This window comes from Anser brachyrhynchus (assembly GCF_964034855.1).
Source record: "Anser brachyrhynchus genome assembly, chromosome: 1".
In the NCBI taxonomy this organism is placed as follows: Eukaryota; Metazoa; Chordata; class Aves; order Anseriformes; family Anatidae; genus Anser; species Anser brachyrhynchus.
In genome coordinates this window covers 122,343,240-122,361,753 of record NC_137694.1, presented here as the reverse complement: position 1 = coordinate 122,361,753, position 18,514 = coordinate 122,343,240, and the positions used below count along the sequence as shown (strand labels likewise).

The 18,514-nt window shown below is 43.9% G+C and overlaps 1 protein-coding gene and 1 long non-coding RNA gene across 5 annotated transcripts; both read left to right on the top strand.

The window, feature by feature from the left end:
• The first annotated feature begins 1,561 nt into the window (after positions 1-1,561).
• On the top strand, positions 1,562-8,570 carry LOC308187974. Of its 3 annotated transcripts, XR_013945040.1 has the most exons (4): positions 1,562-2,392; positions 4,290-4,781; positions 5,268-5,369; positions 6,372-8,570. It is a non-coding gene; the product is annotated as an uncharacterized lncRNA (long non-coding RNA). The 3 variants fall into 3 exon arrangements; XR_013945041.1 differs by having other exon boundaries at positions 4,290-5,369; XR_013945042.1 differs by lacking the exon at positions 6,372-8,570 and having other exon boundaries at positions 5,268-6,358.
• Positions 8,571-13,153: 4,583 nt separating this feature from the next.
• LOC308187874 (uncharacterized protein) lies at positions 13,154-17,412 on the top strand. Of its 2 annotated transcripts, none has more exons than XM_080576290.1 (2): positions 13,154-13,661; positions 16,678-17,412. In XM_080576290.1, exons 1-2 carry the CDS (start codon positions 13,500-13,502, stop codon positions 17,356-17,358), a joined length of 843 nt encoding a protein of 280 aa, XP_080432416.1. In that variant the 5' UTR covers positions 13,154-13,499; the 3' UTR covers positions 17,359-17,412. The 2 variants fall into 2 exon arrangements, 1 of the variants encoding a protein (XP_080432416.1); XR_013944964.1 differs by lacking the exon at positions 13,154-13,661 and adding an exon at positions 13,685-13,999.
• Positions 17,413-18,514: the final 1,102 nt, after the last annotated feature.

Here is an 18,514-nt window from a genome sequence, read left to right as displayed (position 1 = left end):
TGTACATAAGAATTGTACTCATAGAGCTGATTACACCTGTTCTTATACCTTAACAGATGCTTACACCTTTTAAGGGAAAACTTTGAACCTGAGAAGCAACAAGTAGTTTCTACGTTTCTCTTGGGGATAGTGCACTCTTCTGTATTTTGCTTCTATACAAACAGTTCAAAATTTTAAAGTCATTTTGTCAGTCATACAAGCAAACAACCTTGCACAGCATTACGTGTTCCTACCCCCCCCATTAGATCAAGCCCTGAATGCAAGACCAGACAAATAATGCCAACGTGTAAAACTAACTTGTAAATACATTTTTTTGGGGGCTTTTTTTTGGCACTTTGTGGGGCTTAACTGTACTTCAGTGAGAAGAATGTTTTCTGGTGTGAACTGAAATTCACACTCTATGGGAGCACTAATTTCTTGTGGACACCTGAAGGAGTTGCAAAATAATAAAATTTAGGTGAAGAAAAAGTTCCTTCTCTTAATTTTTGTAGTCGTTGTTTTTGTTTTCTTTTCCATACAGTCTTAAAATGAAAGTCACATTTTCTGACCTTTGGCAGATTGTAAGCATGCTGGAACACTTCACGTTACGTAGATCATATTTGTCTGAAATGGTAATATCATACCTGTAGTCTGCTGCAAGCTCAAGAGTAGCCTATGCCTCAGGTACTGTTTTATGCCTTTGCTTTTGTTACTACATCCTTGTAAGTCTTCAAAAGGGAAATGAAATTGTCCCATACAGAAGAAACACCATACAGAGGAAACTCGAGTTGTTAGGGCCTGAATTCTCACTGAAACCAAAGGCGGGTATAGAATCACAGAATATCCCGAGTTGGAAGGGTCCCGTAAGGATCATCGAGTCCAACTCCTGGCACCACACAGGTCTACCCAGAAATTCAGACCATGTGACTAAGCACGCAGTCCAAATGCTTCTTAAATTCAGACAGGCTTGGTGCAGCGACTAGTTCCCTGGGGAGCCTGTTGCAGTGTGCGACCACCCTCTCAGTGAAGAACCTCTTCCTGATGTCCAGCCTGAAACTCCCCTGCCTCAGCTTGACACCATTCCCACGGGTCCTATCACTGGTCACTAAAGAGAATAGATCGGCGCCTTCCCCTCCACTTCCCCTCCTGAGGAAGCTGTAGACCACGATGAGGTCTCCCCTCAGCCTCCTCTTTTCCAGGCTGAACAGGCCAAGTGACCTCAGCCGCTCCTCATACGTCTTCCCCTCTAGGCCCTTCACCATCTTTGTAGCCCAGTATCACTGACTTGAAAAAAGAGGCTTTAATCTATCCTGGTTTGTTTACTAATGAAGGAGCATGAAAGAGACACATGTCCTTGTATCTGAAGAGGAGGTGAAGGAACAGCTAGTGCAAGGAACACAAAAATCAGTTGCGCCAGACAAATATGTGGTTGTATCTGAGCTTGGAGACTGCAACCATCTTCAAACTTCCAGATCTAGAGGAACACTTTGGCTGCAGCCTAAAAACCACGTGTACATAACCTCCCCCAAGCCAGCCAATCTTCTTCCCATGACCTGCCAGGAAACAGCAATGTAGGCATGTAATCAAATTAAAGCCCAAGCTTTCAGCCCAGTCCTTGACCTGAATAGTGAGTGAGGATCTGGATCCTGGCATTTATACATGATAGTTTATATGCAGCTGAAGTAAATACTCTAGGCAGAGGTCACGGGGCTAGATTTTGAAAAGTCGTACATAAAGAAGAGATCTCAGAAAAGCAATTTTAAATAACATTAATGTCAAGAAAAGTAATGCTGATTGCTATATTCTTTATCTGTCGTGACTAGACAGATGAAAATCTATGCTAATAATTTTACCTTTAAGGTCATTTTCTTTTCTATCTTTATTTTTTTTTAACAGGCTCTGTCCTAATTTCTTTCACAGAATGACTAACAGAAACATGACCATTGTGCTCCCTTTGTAGTTAATTCATTAGGTCAACTGGAACCACTAAGCCCCTTGTCAGGTTATTTCTATTAGTGATAAGGAGTGATTGACCTTAAAAGACTGAAGTCAGATAGATGAGCCTATTCCACAAGGTCTCTTGGCTGCACCCTTGTTAAGTGAAATCTGCCAGGTGTGGATCATTTGACCTTTGCTATATAGGAAGCATGAGCAGTTGGGGTGAATTGTCTCCTCAGTGGAGTTTGAGGCTCAGGTTATCCAGGGTGCTCCTCTACTATTGTGCCGAAGTGGACTCAGCGTTCTCCTGTAGGCTGTTTTTTTCTTCTTTGTGTTTTCTACCATCTCTGTGGAATAGTTTTAGAGACTCTAGGAGCTAGTTACATTGGTGGTACCTTCTCAGTATGGTAAAACCCTGGTGGTACTACTTCCCTGTGAAGTAGTCTGGAAGTGACTCAAGCTCAGAAGCTGGCAGGTAAGTGTTCCTGGGTTCTATATTTATTTAATATTGAGGAGTTTAACTACTCCCTTCACCTTGACTGTTTTCAGTGAAATTACTTATGTGGATTCTAAGGATTCCAAGCTCCCTTCCCAGCCCCCCCCCCCCCCCCCCCCCCCCCCCAAAAAAAAAAACTCAGAAGCTCAAGAGTGTATAGGTAAGCCTGACTTTGAAGAATATTGAAGAATATTCTTAAGTATTTAAAATTGAACAACAGGCTGTGTGAAAAAGGGGTCTTAATGTGAAGTCAAATTTTGCCTTGTGGTAAGTAGAAAGGGATTTGGATAGATACTGGTGGTGTTATCATTACTTTTACTAAGTGGAAATTGTGAGAATGTGCTGTTCATAAAAGAAATGCTGCTTTGACAATAGGCAAGTCAAAAGCCTTTAAATTACCAGAAGTTATAGCTTCAAGGAGATAACTTCAAAGAAAGAAATTATTGTTGGACATCTCCCCCCTGACCCCTCCATAGATTGGTTCCCTGAAGAAAAAGCATGAAAGGTGTAATTGTTACTAGTTTTTGAGGTAGGGCCAGAGGAATATGGCTTTTCCCACTTGTTCACCCTCCCTGTCCTCTCCTCCAGGAGAGTTACGGTAGCTTTCCAAAACTTAGACTATCCTTGGGCTGTTCAGACAGACGTGTTCTTATCGTTATGTCTCCTGAATGCACTTCAGGTTTTGTCTAAGGTTAAACAAACATTTAAGAGTGTCATCCAGAGATCTGTCCTGAGTCAGGATAGTTATGAGTGGTAGGGAAAGAGGGAGGATATGGGCAGGCATTTAGAGCAGGGGACACATCCACTGGAAAGACCATGAGGATCCCACAGTGGATGAATTGGCTAAACAACTCTGGCAGTAAGAACAAAGTCTCTCCTCCTCACTACATACTGCGTTTTGGATGTGGAGAAGTTTTCTGAAGAGGTCCACCAACTTAAAGAGAATTTATCTTCCTCCCTACTTCTCGAAACTAGAGACTAAACTATCAGGGGTAAGCGCCCTTCAGTGCAAGGAAGATGACACAGTGGGTACACACCCTATGACACCCTGTGCTTTTACCTACGTGACCATGGAGAGGATGTGAGAAAAATGGATGGAAAATCATCCTGGACACTAGAGGGACAGATACATGAGTTGCAAGGGAAAATAATGGGGAAAATGGGGTTCCATGAGAAACTTGTTGCTCCAAATTCCAGAGGGCAGATGGTCTGGTCCCCCCGGTCTTTTTCCGCTTGGAATGCAAGTCAACAGAGTAGTCAACTGTTTCTTCAGCTTTGAAGATGCTGAAATGGATCCTGGTTTAAAAAGAACCAGTTCCCAGCCTGTCCCCATAAAGTTGTTGCTTTGAGATAAAATCCGAGTTTCTTTTCTGTTACGTGAATATTCGAGGAGACTCATTCTTCCTTCTCAGTTGAGTTTGTTGCTGCCTAGTCTTAAGGTTTTCTGTACTCAGTAGTGGACCCCAGACTCATTTTTTGAGAGGGATTGCACTCCCCTTAGGTAAGTGGGAATCCCATTTCTTTGTCTTATGGGTGAGTGGTGTAAGGCATTTACAAATCATTGCAGATTGTGGTGGCTGACAATTGCCATGTAAATTAAGGCCATGCAAGTACCTTCTACTGTTTCATCTTCCCTTTCATTTGTAGTCTGGTTACTACTAAATATTACATAGTTGGTGAAATGTCCTTAAAAAAAAAACAATAATTATGTTTTAATTTTAATATTTTTTTTCCTTCTAAGTTTGCCAGTAGCTGACAAGTTAGAAAGGTATGCTTTTTCTCTTTCATTCCTGTGAAGTTAGAGGCAGTGCCAATTTAACCTGTGACTGAGGCTCTGCAATGATGCAAGTCTGTCTTACTACTTCAAATTCCCCAGGTCTTGTCCCCAGAGCTTTGGAAACTCACCCCTGAACAACTGCGAAATCCTAAGAAACTGGTAGCGTGCTTGAAGATGTGTCATCACTCCAGCTGTAGCCGACATAGGCCAGGCCCCAGCATGTTGCAGTGATTTGTCTGTTTACCAAGCTGCATTCAATGCCAATACAAGCCCAGAGGCAGACTCCGTGGCCACTTCAACCCCTGAGACAGGTCCAGCGGCCACTCCAAGCCCTAAAATGGGCCACAATGTTGAGCCAGGGAAACACTGTACCAGTGTCAGTTGCGCCCATAACCAAGATGAACAAATGGTTTAGAGTGTCAGATCGTTGAGAATGCAGAGAAACTCCTGTTAAGACTAGGTTTGTAGAAGACAGGCCATCAGAGGAACCGGAGGGTGAAGATGAAGATGTCGCAAAAATAATAGTAACTACCCGAAACCTATACCAGCTCGAGCTATGAGATGTGCAAAAAGATTTTGGTCGTTGTCCAGGTGAGCGTCTTGTCAGCTGGCTGCTCCAGTGCTGGGGTACTGGAGCCAATTTTCTGGAATTAGAGGGCAGGGAAGCCAGGTGGCTGGGATCCCTTGATAGAGCAGCAGACATTGACAAAGCAATTGGAGATGGAGCACTAGGTTACAGCCTCTGGAGGCATCTCCTGACAGCTGTGAAGGAAAAGTATCCCTTCAAGGAATAACTTGTATGTCTACCAGGCAAGCGGACCACTATGGAGAAGGGAATCCAGTACCTGAGGGAATTCACCATATGAGAGGTGATTTATAGGGACCTAAACAACAAACAAATATCCACAGATCCAGATGAAATGTATGCAACCCATGTGGCAGAAGTTTGTATGGAGTGTGCCATCATATGCCAGCTCATTGGCAGTAATGGCCTGGAAAGAGCATGAGGAACCCACAGTGGATGAATTGGCTAAACAACTCTGGCAGTACAAAGGAAGTCTCTCTTCTTCCCTACAGGCTGTGTCTCAGCTGTGGATAAGCTCTCTGAAGAGGTCCACCATCTTAAAGAGAATTTATCTTCTTCCCCACCTGTCCAAACCAGTGTCTCAGCTATTAGGGGTAAGTGTCCTGTGCAAGGAAGACAATAGTGGGTACACACCCCGTGCCACCCTGTGCTTTTACCAATGTGACCATGGAGAGGACATTAGAAAACGGGATGGAAAACCTACCTCAAAACTAGAGGAACAGGTATGTGAGTTGCAAGGAAAAACAATCGGGGGGAAAAAGGGGTTCTCTGAGAAAATTGCTGCTCCAACTTCCAGCGGGCGGTCCTCCAGACACAGAAATGAAGATTCTGACCAGGATTAGAGGGGCCCTGCCTCCAGCCAGGGGGAGGAAAAGGACAATCGAGTTTATTGGACTGTGTGGATTTGATGGCCTGGCATGTCAGATGCACAGAAGTATAAGGCTTTAGTAGACACCGCTGCACAGTGTACTGTAATGCCATCAAGCAATAAAGGGCCAGACTATCTCAGGAGAGGATATTTCAAGGACCCAAAAGGGATCGGCCTGTCCCAGATCTATGGTGTAGCTGGATCTCTTTTGGTTTCCACTTTGTCTCTGGAAAGAACAACGCATTTAAACAGAAATTGGTTTTCAATAATAAAGCCCCTTCAATGTGATCATCGATCTTCTAATGTTTGTGTATTTTTAAACAAAAATATCATGTTCAGTGATGTTTGTTTCTTATGTCTCCATGTGTTTTCAGATGAGATGATCCTTGCAAGAGGCAAAGCAGTTACCATTACAAAAGTATCCCCAGTACTAAGGATACCCATATATACTTTCTTCACAGTTTTCTTGATAAACATCTCAGGCTCTCAAATTCTCAAAATAAACAGAATATTTGAGGATAGCATTTTTACACTCTTCCCCACGATCAATTGTTAATGGACCTTTTTTCAGTATTTGTCTTTTACTTTGCAGAAATCAATGGTGTGCAGACCATAACTCTCCATCACTTGGAAGAGGAGCCACTTAGCTGGGCCTATCAGCCACAAAAATGGTAATGCATTAGAGTTTTGTATGCATGACTTATTTCTCATTTGTCTTCCCTTGCAGGCCTCCCAGCACTGAGAACAGCTGTGCACTGAGCTGCAGAGATCAAGAAAGCTACTATATTTATGACAGTGCTCTTCTTTTCTCTGTTGCCAAAAGAGAGGTCAGATGTAGCATAGCAATTTATACTGCTGAATTCTATTATCCCAATATTCTGATATTTTTGGCCACATTCTGAAAATAAATTAATCTGCCCAAATACATTATCTGTTGAGGAAGTATAACAACATTTTAATACTTGTTCTAAATTCACTATATTTGAATTTTCTGCTTATAATTCACAGTGGCATAATTTAACTCAAAAGCTTTCAGCAACCACTGGAACACTTCCCTCCAAGCTCTTCCACACAAGGCCAGAAGCCAGCTTACTAAGTTCTTCAAGTTTCTAGCCGAGAGCATGATAGACATTTCTCTATGGTAGCATCCCTAGGCCAGAACTCCTCCATCATTCTATACTAGCTTGAGAGGCCCTTTAATGCACACTACTTAAACCATCATGTTATATCTTGCCACAGATCGTGAAGCATTTCCTGGTAGCCAGCAAAGTTGGTCTTCCAGAGTCATCAGTGATATTTCATAATATTTATGAGGGGGTAAAGAAAAAAAAGCCCTGTAAATTTTCAACAATACAGAATCCATGTGATTTACCAAAACTTATCCTTTAGAGAAATAATCAGTCTTGGTATACAGATCTCTGGTTCTGACATAGTCATGTTCTTTGGTTAGTTCCAATAGCTAACTATCTTTATCTACCCCCTGGTTCATTCCCTGTACTGCCCTAGTTCAGGGTCCATCATCCATGGATAAACTTGCTATACCTCCAAATCCAGGATCTGTGGTTGCAAAGAAAGATGCTCTCACTAGGCAGACATTACCAAGAACACCAAATTTTTATTGACACTTTGACTAGTAGACAGTTGTTTTAGTATTTTAAACGCATGACTGTCTTTCCAGAAATCCCTGGTTAGCCTCATGTTAGCTATATTTGGTCTCCACTTAAAAACTAGAAAGTCCAAGGGCAAGTAAGTATAAAAACAGGTCATTAACGTGTAGTTAAAATTACAAATGTACAGGACCAGGACATTAAGCTGTTAGAAATCTAAAGCCTTTGATTTTGAAGCATTTGAACTGTGGATCAAAGGTTTAAAAAATATAAATGTGAATGAAAAAAGATCTTTAATAGGCTTTTTTAATAAGTTTTCTCTCTTCCATGCTACTAAGACCAAAATTAAAGCATAGCTTGGGGTGATTTAAACCAAACTTACTGTGGAAGATTCAGGGTAGAATGCTAGTTTTGGCACAAAGTCTTTGGAGTATCTGAAGCAACTTTTAAACATACGAAGCAATAAGAAAGCATTTCACACATTGCTAGAACAAAATAATTAAAGAAGAATAATAAAATATTACAAAGGGATAACATGTGAAAACACTTCCAAAATGAGACAAAAGCTGTAGGTTAGCAACTACAATTTAGAAAGATGTGGAATAAGAATTTATACATTGAATGTAGCAGACTGAGAAGATGGAATAGGTGAACAAAGATGTCTGTTCAATACATAAAATGGTAAAAGAATATGTTAATACTTATTAGTCACGAAGATCAACTCAAATAGCGAAGTATAATGAAGAGCTGGACTATTTAACTGGCAGGTTTGTAATTGATTGAAGAATACATCGGGATGGAGTTTTATATTCACTGTGGTTGCCTCAGTTTTTCTAGGTTTGTATCTTCCTAACAGTGTAAGAAGTTAAGGATGATGCTGTAGTTTGGACAAAAAGTAACAATTCACACCTGTTTGGGAACAAGCCCCTGACAGCAAAGGTTGTTGTCATTGGAGGCAGTGGAACATCCTGATGTAGGGTGCTGACTGCTCCAGCCTCACCTGAGAGGTAGAATGAGATATGGAAGAAGCTGAAAAAAACATGGATGAAACAGCCAGGTACAGACCATGGTACTTAAATCATACCTGGGGAATGGCTCCCTACCATTCCCCACTGCAAATGATCTTGCAGTATGCTGGACCTGTGCTTGCAGATCCTGAAGAGACTTAGCCCTGGTAACACAACAAGTGCTTGGCCACAGCAAGGCTGAGAAGCTGCCGGTGGAGCTAAACAGCTGATTTCACTGCTGAGATCTGTCTTTTATGAAATTCAAAGAAAGTCCTTATCTGGAGGTTTTAAAGGTGATCCAGAGGGATTGCACACAGTAAATGAGGTGCTGTGATATTGGCAAGGACCCAGAAGAGCCTGAGGTCCAGAAACAAGTGAACAGCTGCCTAGCTGGGGAGGTAACTCAAAGAAACCAGGGAAGCAGCCATGTGTAGGCAGCAAGACACTGACTCAGGCAAATAATATATAAAACAGCAAAAAGGATAGAACTGTAGAAATCCTACTACATTCAGCTGAAGGTGATGGAGGAGTAGAATCTACAATTATACTTTTTCCTTTCAGTCAAATACATGTAGGGGCAGGAAACACAACCTTTTCTAACATGATTGGGTAGTCTGCATTCAAACAAAAAAGATTACGTAATTTATTTAGAGATTCTGAAAAAGGGTAATTCTTTGTAGATGGTCTGTGCCTTGCTCGCTATGAGTCATTTTTAGGAGGGGAGATCACAAACATTGTTAAAGACAAGCCTGTGAAGGCAGCAGTTCTTTCATGTCAACTATGTCCTGTTTAGATCAGTAGATTAAACAAACTCCAAAAGGTAATTTAGTGAAAGTAAAAATGTTTCAGAAAGCTAACAAGAAAAGGGGACATCTTTCACTCCTGGATTCTGAAAGGGAGTCCTAGAATTGACATTATTTCTTAGAAATCTAGAGTCTGAAAATCTGTAATCATTTAAAAAAAAAAGTTCGTGTTTGGCAAATGGATGATTAAATGCAGCACATATTTCAAAAGGCTTTTTTGTAACTCCCTAGAGAGAGAATGTTGCAAACAAAGAACTGTGAGATATCTCAAACTGCTATTCTTCAAAAGGAGGAAAATAGGCCATTGCAGAAAGACGTGGACTTACAGAAAATTTAAAAAAAAAAAAGTTTGTCTTCATTTTTTCAGGCCATTTTGTTGTTATCTGTTTAGCAATTAGAAGCTGCAGCATAGAGTGAGGTTGCTGTAACACAGTTTTGAAAGCTCAGAGTACAATGATTCTTCCCTCTGCTTGTCCTTACTCTTTATCTTTGTTACCTAATAAAACTGATTATTCCATCCTCACTATGACCATTTAAAAATTCTCTGATAGTTAGGACCCTCTTTGTTAGCTATGATCTTCTTATCTATCTTTGACAAACTCAGTGCTCTTGGATCTGTCCTTCTGTGCATCACTTCTTTTTTATTTACCTTTCTCAAGCTGATTTTTTCTGCCTGAGTTACTCTCTCTGATGTCTCTTCCTTTTGATTTTTTTCTATGTATAAGTTTTAATGTTTGTCTGATTCACTATTCTGAATTCACTCATCATGATTCTTTCTGATTGTCATTATTTTGTCAGTTTTCTTTTTCATTCTGTAATTTATTTCATATCCCATCCTGCCCAAAGCAGCGTCTTTTTAATTCATTCATCTCTGGTTTATTTTTAATCTTTCCTTCTCTTTATTCTCCATGACTCAGTCTCTGTTTCCCATAGGTTGTGTTTTTATTGTATTTGTAGGTTTGTTTTTTTTTGCTTGTTCAGCATCAACTACTGGAATTTTCAAAGGGAGTGAATGCACATAAATGTCTCTGTGCTGAATAGGACCATGTCAGCCATGCAGCTTCTGAAAGCACATTTCATTCCACTGACTTGTCAACGATTAGAAACTACAAAACATATTTTGTTTATGTCTGTAAGATATAGTTCCTGCATTTGTCTCCTGCAATTTGTTTCAACTTTATTCCCCTTAGATCTTGCAATTATATGGCAAATTGATGTAGCGGTTCAAAACAAACACATTGCAAGATCCTGCAAGAAACAATTTAATGGCAGACAGTGATCATGAAATCACCACTTTAAATTAATTAGTAAGTCAACATCATTACAATTTGCAAAGCAATCCTTTTTACTTTCAGTTTTGGAAACATCTTTCATACTTGTAGCAATATGGTTTAATTTCAAAGTATCACTTCAATATTGCAAGAGTAACTCCTACATGAAAGTTGCAAAAACTGCCTTAATCTCAAGTATCAAAAAAACAAGCTTAACCCTCCATTACTTCTCTTTATTGCAAATATCGTTTAATAAAGAATGGATGTCCCCTTTCTCTGTTGTACTCAACCTTGATCTACTCAACTTTGATCTTAGTAGGGTTTCTTCCATCTCTAACAATCACATCCTGCAGCACACCTTCCCACTCAGTTCAGTTTTCTGCATATCGCCATGATATATGACACTATATATGAGAAAGAGATGTGTGGGATATGTATGTTTCATGTCAATTTAAGATTGAATGCTTGAGCCTCAGTGGGAAATTAAAAAAAAAAAAAAAAAAAAGATTCTGTCCCGAATTTCAAGGAAGGATCACAACCATTGGTTTGATTTATTAGGCAATTGAATGGTGCTTTCCAATTCAATTTCTCATTTAATACTTTCACAATAGTTTATTCATAGATTATTTCCTTTGGAGACAGTATTAGATCTTCTAGTCTGACTTCAATTATAACACAGGCTATTAAACTTTACACAAATACTTTTACAGAGGCCAGTAACTCCTAAAGGAAATCTGTATCATGGCATCCAAGAGATATCCAGTACTGATTTTATAACATCAACAATGGAAAACTCCAACATTTTTGGCAACTGTTCTTGTTTAACAGCCTCACTGTTAAAAATGTTGCAAAATAAAAATGTGCCCAATGTGTACTTTGAATATTTTTGGCCTTAATAGCCAGGCACAGTTTATTGTTTTGCTTGTTCCCCCTGGGAAACCTTTAAAGTTTACTATCGTTTATCTTTGAAAGTGCTTATACATGGTTATAAGGATACCTTCTGATTGATAAGCTAAAGTAAAACATATCTCTCAGGACGTATTTTAGTGTTTGGGCTGTTTCTGATGAAGAGCGTCTAATTTAGCACTTTCCACACGTTAACTATCATGTTGCAAAACTCTGCCAGATATTGTGTGTCTGCCTTTCAGTGCTCAAGTTACTGGCTTAATACATAAGGACTTCTGGATATACTGCATGTTCTTTCTGTTGTTATAAGGTAGGAAAATTTCTTTTTGTACCTAGGCACACACAGGGGTATGGTAGTGGTTAGAATGTTCTTGAAAAGCATGAGAACAACAGACCAAAGGAAAACATCTGACCTTTATCCTATGTAAGCCCTTAATATATGTATATATAAAAATCTCATTTGAGAGATTACATAAACATATATATCACATATAACACATAAATCTTGTTCAAATTCAACAATAAGCTTTATTGACAGAACTACACCACTGAAGAAGTCGTGTTTAGGGCTATTGACTCATTGACTACACAACAAAGTGTGGTGGTATTACCAGCATAATCAGCTGAGCAGCTGAGCTCCATCACGACCACTCTCTCACTCCCCCTCCTCAAAGGAAAATGGGGAGAAAATATTTTTACATCTCTCAGATTGGATTCAAGAGTAGAGATCTCCTAAAATTCTGCAAAGTTCCAAATACATTTTTCTTCCCTAGGCAGAAACACAGTATTGCCTACAGAAGGAATGGATCACTTACTGAACACACAGGTAGGTAGCTCAGCTCAACCACAAACGCACTTTCACTCCCCTTCCTCAAAGGAAAATGGAGAGAAAATATGAAGAAAAGGCCTCAGGGACTGAGCTAAGGACAGGGATATCACTAAACAAGTATTGTCACAGGCAAACCCAACTCAGCATAGGGAGATTAGAGAAATTTTTTGACTACTACGAGAAAGCTAGATCAGTGAGACACAACAACAACAAAATTAAAACCACCTTGCCCCTCTTCCACCTCCTTCCCCCAGAGCAGTGCAGGGGAATGGGGGAATGGGAGTCGAGGTCTGTCCCCAACACTTTGTCTCCGCCGCTCCCTCACGGTCCCTCTCTGCCCCTGCTCCACGCGGGGTCCCTCCCACGGGATGCCGTCCTTCCCGAACTGAGCCTGCGGGGGCTGCCCACAGGCAGCAGCTCTTCCAGCACTGCTCCCACACGGCTCCGTACCACGGGGTCCGTCCATCCCCAGGAGCAAACTGCTCCAGCACGGGTCCCCCACGGGCGGGCGGCAGCTCCCCCCAGACCCCCTGCTCCTGCGTGGGCTCCTCTCCACGGGCTGCAGCTCCGGCCCGGGGCCTGCTCCTGCAGGGGCTCTCCATGGGCCGCAGCCTCCTCCAGGCCACATCCACCTCCTCCACGTGGGCTCCTCCACGGGCTGCAGCGTGGAGATCTGCTCCGTGTGGGACCCATGGGCTGCAGGGGGACAGCCTGCTCCACCGGGGGCCTCTCCCTGCACAGGCCGCAGGGGAACTGCTGCTGCCTGCCTGGAGCACCTCCTGCCCTCCTGCTGCACTCACCTGGGGGGCTGCAGGGCTGGGTCTCACTCCTCTCCCTCCCCCAGCTGCTGTTCCCCAGCAGTTTTTTGCCCTGTCTTAAATATGCTCTCACAGAGGCGCAAACAATATCGCTTATTGGCCTGGCTGTGGCCACCGGTGGGGCCCTTAACTAACATGGGGCACCTTCTGGATTCTTCTCGCAGAAGCACCCCCCCCCCCCAAGACCTTGTCATGTAAACCCACTACAAGTAGCCGTCCCATAGAACTCCCTTCAGATTCCTTTATTTTACTCGAAGTCCTTGTAATGTCGTACTGCCGTTCTTTCTTCAGTGATCCACAGCTGGGTGGCTGTCACTTGAATTTGTAAGGATCTCGCACTTAACATCTACAATAGAAATAGCTCGAGTCCCCCTGCGCTTTCAGGGGTTGATGCAACCCGAGGCAAAACCTTTGGCGTTAATCACGACTGAGGTTTGAGGTTTTGCGTGCCTGCTGCTCCCCCTCCTCTCCTCAGCCGCGTCGAAGCCAAGAGCCGCACGGGCCGCTGCCTGCCCAAGCGCTGGCTTCGCGCCGGCCTCACCGCGCGCCCTGCACCGACCAGCGCTCCGCGTCCGCCGCTTAACGACCGTCTCCAGGCAGCGGCGGCGGCCGCCATGCCGGGCGGGCGGCGGGACGTGCTGGGGGTGCGCATCGCCCCGGCCCTGCTGCGCTTCGGGGCCGCGCTGCCGGGGCGCCGCTACCGCGCCGCGCTCAGCGTCCGCAACCTGCGCGCCGGGAGCTGCCGCCTCCGGCTGCTGCCGCCGCGCCGGCCCCAGGTGAGGGGCGGGAGGGGAGCGGAGCGGAGCGGAGCGGCCGCGGGGGGCCGCCCGCCTCGCAGCCCCGGGCTGTCGCCGGCCAGCCGTCGGCGCGGTGCCTCTGCGGCTCCGCCGGCGCGGCTGGGTGGGGGGAGAGCCTCGGGGGGGCCCGCCCGGGGCCCCTTGCGCTCCTCGGGTTCAACCCCCCCATGAAAGCGTGTCACTGTGTTTAAAGTAGCTGGGTAACTGGATGAACGGGAAGGAAGGGGAGACAGCTCCTGGAGCCCAAGTTGTCTGAGTTATGCCCCGTGACGGATCCGGAGGAGGCAGCCGGTGTCCTGGTTCACCTGTTGCTCCTCGTGAGGAAGGCTGGGTGTCGTTCTGGTAACGCCTGGGAAGCGACCTCGGGCAGGGATTCCCGTGGGGCTGCTCAGCTGAAGCCCGAAAGTCAGAGTGAAACGGACTCGAGCCTCCCCAGTTCAGTGTCTTCCGGGGACCGTGAGCAATCCGCGGGCTAACTTGTTTGTTAAACCCATCCCTCCAACAGAAGTGATTTAGCTTTCTCGTGTGTCATAGTGTATCAAGTTCTGCATGGTAACAGCTCCCACTTGACTTTGCTGCCTGGCTTTGCACTTTCCGGAAACGTAACCCTGCAAGCAGCAGGTGTTTTCCTTGTTGTTTTGAGGAGGGCGCTGCAGAAATGGGCCGTCTTGCTGTGGTGTGAACACCAAATCTGTGAGGTGTTCCAGATCAGCTGCAGGTCACAGCTTTTGCAATTGTTTCTGCCAGGACTTCCATAGTACTGATGGTAGCTTGATATTTCTGTATTGTACTCTTCTAAGTTTCCTGAGAGCAGTCCGTTCGCAGCGCTTGCTCGTGGAAGGCTTTCTCTGAAAAGGGATTTTTATTTTATTTTTTTCTCGTGATGGCATGATTCTGTATTCGCCTGATTAGTTCTGGAAATTGCAATGCCAGCCTTTTTCAATCTTTCCACTTCTAACCAGGTTAGCTCTTGGGAGGCAACCTGTGTGGGCTCTGTAAAACCCAGCTGTGGTTAGTAGCTTTATATTGGTCCTTCATCCAACTACCTTTTTTATCCGCTAATTACCTCAGAATTAGGTCCAAAGTGTTGGGCTGGCATTGGGGTTGAACAGAAGCAGATGTTGCTTTGCGATCATAGCAACTAGAGCCATGAGGCAGCACTTTCCAAGTTAGTCATCAATGTAACTGTGAGACGATTCAGATACCTTGGATACTTTCACTCTCCCTATAATCAGCCTTTGTTTATAAGGGGAAGAGTTGTGAAGACGACATGCATTTTATCCCTCCCTAAATTTTGGAAAGTACGTGATGTTGACAGCCTAATTTTTATGACACTGTCAGTGAAGCATTTTGGGATGAGTTGGGAGCTGTTGAGAGTGCTTCATTTGGTAGGGCTGTGCTTATTCTCGGTTTTGTTAGTTCTCATCAGCCTTGTCAATTTTTCAATTTCTCACGTGCTTCAGAAGTGGAAGGGCGCAGTCAGTTTTAGAAGAGAAAAAGTTACTCGATCATAATTTATGAGGATGGTGACTGTGAGCAAAAAAAAAAAAAAAGTATCTCCTGACTTAGTCTGAATATTTTCATGCCAGTGTGCATGAGATGCCCAATGTGAGAGCTAGGGGACAAGACTCCACTTTAGGTGTGTAGTTCCAGGAGCTTCTGTTGTGCTGCTCTTTCATTCCCAGACCTGGTGCTGCTCTCTGTGAGTAGGTGGCTCTGAAATGGGTGACTCGGTGGTAAGTTTTCTGAAGCGTTCCATTTGTAGAGTGTGAGAACTGAAAATTAGCTGAGCTGCCACAGTGCACAGCTGAAAAATGCATTTCAAGGAATTCAGCTCACAGAGCAGTTTTCTGTAGGTTTCATTAAAAAATTGTTATTCCAAAATATTAATTTTCCCTTATACAGAATGAATATGCACGGCTGTTAATTCATTTTAGAGAAGTCTTTGCACACTTCAAAATCAAAACATGATTACTGGCTGCTATTTCAAAATCATCCCCATAATCTTGATGCATATTACATAACACATTTCCTTTAGTTGAGTATTTATACTGCTAGGGAAATTTTAAAGGAATCAACAAGTTGTAAATTGCCTTTACATATTCCAAGTAAAGATAGTACAGAAGACTTCAAGAATAGTGGGATGACTGTTTCAGAAATAAACATTTATTAAACTGGACATACACAGCAGAAGCCTGTTATGCATAGAGTGACGTGAGTTGTAAGGATACCGAGGCATCGGAGAATCTCTTGATCTTGCTACGAAGCTTTCTTAGGAACGTGGTAGCTGTGGGATTCTTTCTACATGCTCGTAGGTTGCTCGTGTGTCCTCTGCTCAAGGAAAGACGTGGTGGTGCTGGATATTATCAGATGCAAACAGACAGCAACAAATCCAGACTACTTTTTTTTTTTTTTTTTGAGGGAGGAGAAAAGTACTTTGCATCAGCTGCTTCTGTTCTTTTCCTTTCATGCTTCAGCCTCCCTCCCCCTCCACCCAAAGAATTAGAGGTGCATGGGCCATGGGCCCTTCAGGAAGATTTTTTCAATGTATAGTGATACTTTCATTTGAATTCAGCTGAGTGTAGGTCAGGTCTACAGACTATTCTTAGGCTGTTTTGGACTGAGATTTAATTCTTCTTGCTTTCTCAGATACTGAAAGGATTCTGTATGAAGTAGTATCTGACCTTATCTTATGGTGCTTCAGAGGGTTTATGGCAACAGCAGCAAAAGCTAGAGCTCTCTTGAAAGGATTACAAACAGTATTTTGTCAACTCATCAAATTACATTAAAGCGTTGATTTAGTATTCTTTCTGCCTTTCTGTTTTACTGTAAAAAGGAAAAAGGAAAAACGTCAATATAAATAAATAAGAAGAGGAATTTCTTCATTCTTTAAATCAATCTGTGTTACTCTGAAAAATGAGCCATATATATATATGTTTTTCAATCTTAAAAATGAAAAATTGATTAAATATTTACGGGTTTTTTTGCACTGCAGTTTAAACTGATTGTGGAAAATCCAGAAAAGCCTGTTGCACCTGGACTTCCAGTCAAAGCTGTTGTAGAATATTATCCTGAGAGTGAGGAAGATCTCGAAGACAGACTACTTCTTTTAATAGAAGAAGATGTAGTTGATATCCCCCTGCTTGGGTATGGAGGTCAAAAGTTCAAGTTCAAGAGGAGCTGGAAGCCATTGTGCAGCAGGAAGGCTATGACTTGGTTGCCATCACGGAAACATGGTGGGACCACTCTCATGACTGGAGTGCTGCAATGTCTGGCTATAGGCTCTTCAGAAGGGACAGGCAGCACAGAAGGGGTGGTGGTGTGGCTCTCTATATTAGAGAGTGTTTTGATGTTGAGGAACTTGAGGCTGGGACTGATAAGGTTGAGTCTCTATGGGTTAGGATCAGAGGGAAGGCCAACAAGGCAAGCACCCTGGTGGGGGTCTGTTATAGACCACCGAACCAGGATGAGGAGACGGATGAGGAGTTCTACAGGCAGCTGGCAGAAGCCGCGAAATCGTCAGCGCTTGTTCTCGTGGGGGACTCCAACTTCCCAGACATATCCTGGAAGCACAACACAGCCCAGAGAAAGCAGTCTAAGAGGTTTCTGGAGAGCGTGGAAGATAGCTTCCTGTCGCAGCTGGTTAGAGAGCCTACCAGGGGAGGTGCCCCGCTAGACCTTCTGTTCACAAACAGCGACGGACTGGTGGGAGATGTGGTGGTCGGGAGCTGGCTCGGGCAGAGTGACCACGAAATGGTTCAGTTCTCTATTCTTGGCGAAGTCGGGAAGGGGACCAGTAAAACCGCTGTCTTGGACTTCCAGAGGTCTGACTTTGAGCTGTTCAGGACACTGGTTGGCAGAGTCCCTTGGGAGGAGGTTCCGAAGGGCAAAGCAGTCCAGGAAGGCTGGGCACTCTTCAAGAAGGAAATCTTAATGGCTCAGGAGTGGTCTGTCCCCACGTGCCCAAAGACGAGTCGGTGTGGAACTAGACCGGCCTGGCTGAGCAGAGAGTTGTGGTTCGAGCTTAGGAGAAAAAGGAGGGTTTATAATCTTTGGAAAAGAGGGCGGGCTACTCAGGAGGGCTATAAGGATGTTGCGAGGCTGTGCAGGGACAAAATTAGAAAGGCCAAAGCTCATCTGGAGCTCAATCTGGCTACTGCCGTTAAAGATAACAAAAAACGTTTTTACAAATACATCAACACAAAAAGGAGGACTAAGGAGAATCTCCATCCTTTACGTGGGGGGAAACTTAGTTACAAAAGATGAGGAAAAGGCTGAGGTGCTCCATGCCTTCTTTGCCTCAGTCTTTAGCGGCAAGACCAGTTGTTCTCTGGATACCCAGTACCCTGAGCTGGTGGAAGGGGATGGGGAACAGGATGTGGCCCTCACTATCCACAAGGAAATGGTTGGCGACCTGCTACGACACTTGGATATACGCAAGTCGATGGGGCCGGATGGGATCCACCCGAGGGTACTGAGCGAACTGGCGGAGGAGCTGGCCAAGCCGCTTTCCATCATTTATCGGCAGTCCTGGCTATCAGGGGAGGTCCCAGTCGACTGGCAGCTAGCAAACGTGACGCCCATCTACAAGAAGGGCCGGAGGGCAGACCCAGGGAACTATAGGCCTGTTAGTTTGACCTCAGTGCCAGGAAAGCTCATGGAGCAGATTATCTTGAGGGTCATCACGCGGCACTTGCAGGGCAACCAGGTGATCAGGCCCAGTCAGCATGGGTTTATGAAAGGTAGGTCCTGCTTGACGAACCTGATCTCCTTCTATGACCAAATGACGCGCTTGGTGGATGAGGGGAAGGCTGTGGATGTGATCTACCTTG